Genomic DNA, 6,000 nt, shown 5'->3' on the forward strand with positions numbered 1-6,000 from the left:
CGTTCTTCGACTTGTAGATTTCATTAATGTAAAAATGGATAGGGCCAAGCAAAGGTGTATTTACGATTTTCTTTCGGGTTGCTTTGCGAACTTTATTCCTGGAAATGTGAAAATTCTGCAAGATAAACTATTTTATTATACTTTAAAAGAGTAAATAAAATTTGTGGGGAGCTTAAGTTCGAAAGCGCCCCTTAAATACGCCACTAGGGCCAAGGATGGCGCACTGCCAGCGCATAGAGGACATTTTGAGTATCTTATACAAAAGTACGAGGAGAAAGCATACAGTAATAGTTTCAAGTAGAAACATATATCGCAGGCTCGGACTGGGCGCGTGGTAATGGGGTCCCAGGGTGGGGACCTGTTCTATTTCTTTATGGTGTTGCAATAACTTGTCAAACGACTAGTCCTGGATTGCAGTGGAGTCTTGTGGGAGACTTTATCTCTCTTTCTGCTTGCAGTGAAGAAGCGAGAGATTCTTAATCACAACCGGGCCTAGCTTGCAGTGGAGCTTTGTCGGGATCTCTAACCCCTTTCTGTTTGCAGTGGAGCAGCGAGTGTCCTACATCCTGTCACGTTGTTCGCTACTGAGGAATCCTTTTCGAGACGTCAGGTCGAGGGGACACCTATTCCTATCTGTTAGAGAAGTTACATTTTATTGTGGTATTTCTGAAAAAAAATGCTGCTCATAGAGGATTTTATAATAAGAAGACGGTACTGAAAAACGATTCCGGACAGTAATTTGGGCTACCAACTCCTGCACAAGCAGAACTTAACAATACCCATCAATTACACTGATACTTGCCCCTGCGACACTGGATACAAGGGAAATGTGAAAGCAAGGGCGCCAGAATAAACGAGATCTCACTGATCGAATATGGTGTACAAATGAGCGAAGAGCGCAAGAATTTTCCGATTTCTCACTTATATTTGAAAGAAATTCCCTTCATTTCTGCCTGTTCTATGAATTTCCCGTTTTGTGGAAAATTTCACGCCGAAGTCCAAAAATGATTTAAAAAACAAAGCAAAGTGTGATCACAAACAGGTGCATCTTAGTGAGCAATGGTCCGAACACAGCATAAGATCTACATAGTAAATTGTATATTTCCAAATGCACCCAGAGGAACTTAAGTGTATAAAATTTTATAGCTTTCTAATTTAAACACCTACGGCGAATATAACTAATTAGATATGCAAACATGGTAAAATTAATAAAAGCCATGCAGTATGAGATAGTTTAGGATAGTTATGGAACTTTAAAAACGAAAATGGAACAAAATGGACCCGAGGACCTTTAAGAGAGTTAACGTAAACTAAATTTCAATGATGAAGTGGTCAATATATCAAAGTCTTCACACAATAGTACAGATAATACATCAGAACTTCAGGAGTATCAACAGGATTGCCAACATGTCTTCTCTAGTGTGGTTAAGAAAACATCTCACAACGTAATTGACAAGAGGGGCAGTACGTTAACCCTCGAATTTATATTGCTGACATTCTTCCTATGGTTAGTTCGCACGTATGTGTTCTATTGTAGCGTATGTGTTTGTCATGTCGTAGAAAACGTCGTGATCGGGGCAACGGATAAGGCAGTTGTGTAATATTACCTCACTTCTTTTTCATGTATGTTTTGACTTTCAAATGAAATTTTAACCAGATTTAAAAGATTATACCTTGCTTTTCTGAAGTAAATGTCTTCGGCAGCGGTTAAGGTGGATCACTAGGTGTTCCCAGTGCTATGCTAAACGCTGCTTAAATAGTGTGGCGTTGCCAGATAGTGTCGAGTGTTCACTAATGCCAGATAATAAAGGAAATAATCATGGAATTCTGCTTGGATACTTACTAGAGAAATCAGTTTTCGACCTTTACTGCAATTGTGCTTCTCAAACTGCAATGCTATAATCCAATAACTTTCTTATTGTGACTGCTCCAGTAAACGTACAAATTTGGCAACGACGCATTATGACGTTCTGCGCAAGTTTCGTCTCAAAATCTATTTCCTTAAATGTAAATTAATATTTAAATAAAATATGAAACATAACACGAAAAACGGTCAAACAATATATATATATATATATATTTCGTGAGAAGATCGTTACTTTAAAATGCTTTACACATACAATAAACATTTCGTAAAAATGAGCATTTCTTGAAATATCTTACAGCAAGTGCCATCTTGTGTGCTCATTGTAAAATGAATCAAATATTTTCTTATATTTGTTACATTTTTCGATATCAGGAGACACAACCAAATGAGTCAGTGTCTTGTGCTGTAGCTGACTTATAGTACTCTATCTTATTATTATTACTCTTATTGCTCTATTATTATTACATTACTTTATCTTATAGTACAATATTTATAATATGTAACGTTTCATTGCGTAGTAGTTAAGGCAATGAACTAAAATATGTACTGACTTCCGGGTGGTGATCCACCTTAAACAAAACCGTTTTCAGTATCAGTATTTTCCGTTAGGCTCATCCACCGTGTTACTAGAGTGCAGATGTTTGAGAGACAGACAATATTTAAAAAAGAAAAAAGAAAAAGGAAAAATAATATGACGATGCCAAAGTGAAATAAACCTCAATAATTGTTTGCAAGTCCATAAATATTCTACGTTCCAGTGGAGCCATCCTTGCACCGCCTGTATTCCCCATCCATATTTAGATTAATGAGTTCTACAGGTCCAGCAACAAAATCCGTGCATTGACCGGACCTTAATCCGACAATTCGTTCTCCAGTTATGGATATCTTTGTATCCTCCCTTATTCGTCAAGTTACAGCTCGAAACAAACTGTACTGAACAGTGAACAAGTCTGAACAGTAGCGTATCTTAAATTGTTTCTTCTGTCATTGTCCATCATTCTAAAAGTCGTACCCAATATCGTGTGTATTCAAAGTATGCATTCTTTTCCAGTCCCACAGTTTTGTTTTCTTTTGGCTATGATATTTTAAATGACTGTATTGCAACCAATTACAGTGATTACACCTTCGTCGTACTTTTGTGTAAAACATGCGGAATATCATACGACACCATCTTGTTCCCAATCTTCTCTTTGCGGCTATCCTTGCACCATCTCGTTTCCAATCTATTTTTACACTAGTAGAATCTACAGATCCAACAATGATATATTTCCTTTGACTGCACTCGTTTCGACAACTCTTTCTCCAGTTACGTGCATTTTTCTATCACTTCGACAAATTTTCTGGGGACTCGGAACCGATGCATTTCCGGACAGCGGTTCCACATCTCGAACTGCTTCATTCTTCATTGTTCATCATTCATTCAAGTCTTACAGAAGGTCACGAAAATATCCTGTATTTGTTCTTTTCAAGTTGAAAGTGGCTCACATTTCTTCAGATTGTTGAGTCTGTCTAATGTATATACCATTCTCAATATTGCTATTTGCTTGCAAAGTAGTATTTTCATATCTTTATTTTGTCCCATGTAATTTTGATTGATTTGAGTTTCCACCTGGCTATTTGCTATCTCTCAGGAATACTACTTTCAAGAAAATAAAATTACTGAAAACGAAATTGCAATATCTCTGTTCCCCTCTACATCCCTCTGTTGTACCCCAGTGTCCAACACAACCTGCAGTGTGGTGGACAAACACCGTGTGCGTGGGTTTCCTCGAGGTTCTCCCTTTTCCTCCCACTTTCTTCATTCCACCATTTCATTCATTTCTCATAATCACCGTCTCCTTTAGTCTAGCCGGCATAACTGTGGGACGTAAAACTCAAAGATTTCATTTCATTTACAACCTGCAGTCAGTGGTGCCATCCTGTGGGGAAAATCCCATATTGTGAAATTTGTTAACAATTATTTCTTGAAATGGGACAAAGGGAATTTTCGTAAAAAAAAAAAAAAAAAAAAAAATGGTAGGATATGTCTGTGGCACCGTGCATGAAACCCATAACCCACAAAATTTTGAACATGGAGATAATAGTACCCTTTCAATGCTAGACCTTTAACACATCATCCCTCAAATCGTTAATGTTGCATATGCAGTAATATAAGAGCAGCAGAGGTGCTAACATAGTCTAGAATGTTTAATAAAGAAATTTCCATGCATTTAGACTTGATTTTCTCTGGACTTTTTGTGTGGGTTATAGGTTTCGCAGATATGGAATTTTTCATATATGTATTCATTGACGCCAACAAAATTGTCTATGAGTGAATAGATAAATGGGTCTTCAATAAACGTGAAAATAATGCTAATTGTCAAATTTTATTTACTATAAAATGCATGTCAGTGTAACGTAGATTGTACTTTGGTATTTAAAAAATGAAAGAAAGAACAGAATTAATGGAAGAAGGTAAAATGAGAAACGTCCAATTTTCAACCCCGTTTCATACGAAATGACTGAACAATGAAATTTATCTAGTTTTATTTCGTTCAGTGGAAGAACGTGATACAAAAACGTGATGGAAATACTGAAGTATTTATTTTCATCAAGATTTTCAATTGTCTCTTTCAATTAAAGAAAATGTGTTTATAAGCTGTTTGATAAATATAGACAATCAGAATTTTTTGGATAATTCACTCATATATATTGAAGAAAATAACTCATATACACTAATTTCATTGATCGTATTCAAAGTTTTGAAAATTTTGATAGCAGTATAGGTGGGAGGTTCAAAAGCAAAATAGTAATTTCGCCCTCTTGAGATGAGATTTTATAACGTTTCAGATTGGTATCACTGCCTGCAGTAGAGAGAATATCTGATATGTTCTTTATATGTCTGTAATTAATGTGCACGATATTTTAATTGCAGTTTCATTTGGAGGAACAGTTGGTTTCTTTCTTGGCTGCAGCGTTCAATCAATTGTTGAGATTATATACTTCTTTACTCTGCGATTAATATTCCACTTATGCAGAAGAAATGAAACTCAGAATAAGGTAGAACCATACCACAACTCAAGAGTTGTTGCTTCGGCAGGACCCCGCAAACAAAAAAATCTCAGATCCTTACAGAGAAGAAACATTAACATTATGAGGCGCTCGTCGCAGATGAAATACGAACCAAACTATCATGGAATTGACGTAGGTTATCGTGATCCAGACGGTATTTGGTCTCTGATTAATATTAGAAATAGAGTGATAGCACCAAGGCGTTTCAGCGATTTGAAATTTGAATCTGGAACGTTGAAACCAAGTTATCTCACTCCCGGTAGATTTCATTTCAACTTACGCTATTAGGAAATTAGTGTTTGTTAAGGTATTTGGAAGTAATAAGTGTTAGTTTCTTTGGAACTAAAGTGTAAATCAGGCATGTGTAAGTTGAAACAGAAGGTGTTGCCAGTTACAAAGAATTTACTGGTGTCGAGGGCCGTACAAGACAATCACAAAAATCGAATAGCTATATTCAGTGGAGAAAGTGGTTCATCGTACAGGAACATTACAGAAACAGAAAAATTGCTTTAACGGTAACCAAAATATTTACTTACTAAAGAAAAATCTATTTACTTACTATTTCAGTGGGAAACTTGATCCTTCATGTTTTGAACTAGTCTCTCAGTGTTCGGTGGTAAATTGGATGTTCCAACAATTTTTTTTTTTTTTTTTTTTTTTTTTTTACGGTGGACATAAGTTATTCAGGGGAAAAATCAATTCAGGTTAATAGATTACATAAGAAATACACTTCCAATAACAGATCAGGAGGGCCGGATGAAAGGGTTAAGTGGGTTACAACCGGCACGAGGGCCGTCTGTTGCACATGGCTGATGTCGATATATAGAGTTGTACATATGTAGAATGTAATCGAATGTAAATGTGTGTGTTATTTATTAGATCGATTGTATGAGTATTTATGTAGCATATGCAGCACTGTTTCCTTGCTTAACTTTTTGACAAACTATTTCAGTATTAAAAAAAAATGTTTCTTGTAAAAGAGCGGAATGATGGCCATAATAGCCGTTTTAACTAGGTAATACTGAAATAGTAAGTGTAACAATTTTCATTTGTTTGAAAACAGCCTTATTTCCTATTGTATA

The 6,000-nt window shown here is 36.0% G+C and overlaps 1 protein-coding gene across 1 annotated transcript in view; it reads left to right on the top strand.

Moving 5' to 3' along the window:
- The window catches only part of LOC145673431 (pickpocket protein 28-like), a 74,533-nt gene extending 68,981 nt beyond the window's left edge, over positions 1 to 5,552 (top strand). Inside the window, exon 8 of the mRNA XM_081743131.1 lies at positions 4,782 to 5,552. Coding sequence (XP_081599257.1) covers positions 4,782 to 5,206 — 425 coding nt within the window. The 3' untranslated portion in view covers positions 5,207 to 5,552. The remainder of the gene's footprint in view (positions 1 to 4,781) is intronic.
- Positions 5,553 to 6,000: the final 448 nt, after the last annotated feature.

Source organism: Thermobia domestica, chromosome 16 (genome assembly GCF_964235325.1).
Source record: "Thermobia domestica chromosome 16, izTheDome1.hap1.1, whole genome shotgun sequence".
Taxonomy (NCBI): Eukaryota; Metazoa; Arthropoda; class Insecta; order Zygentoma; family Lepismatidae; genus Thermobia; species Thermobia domestica.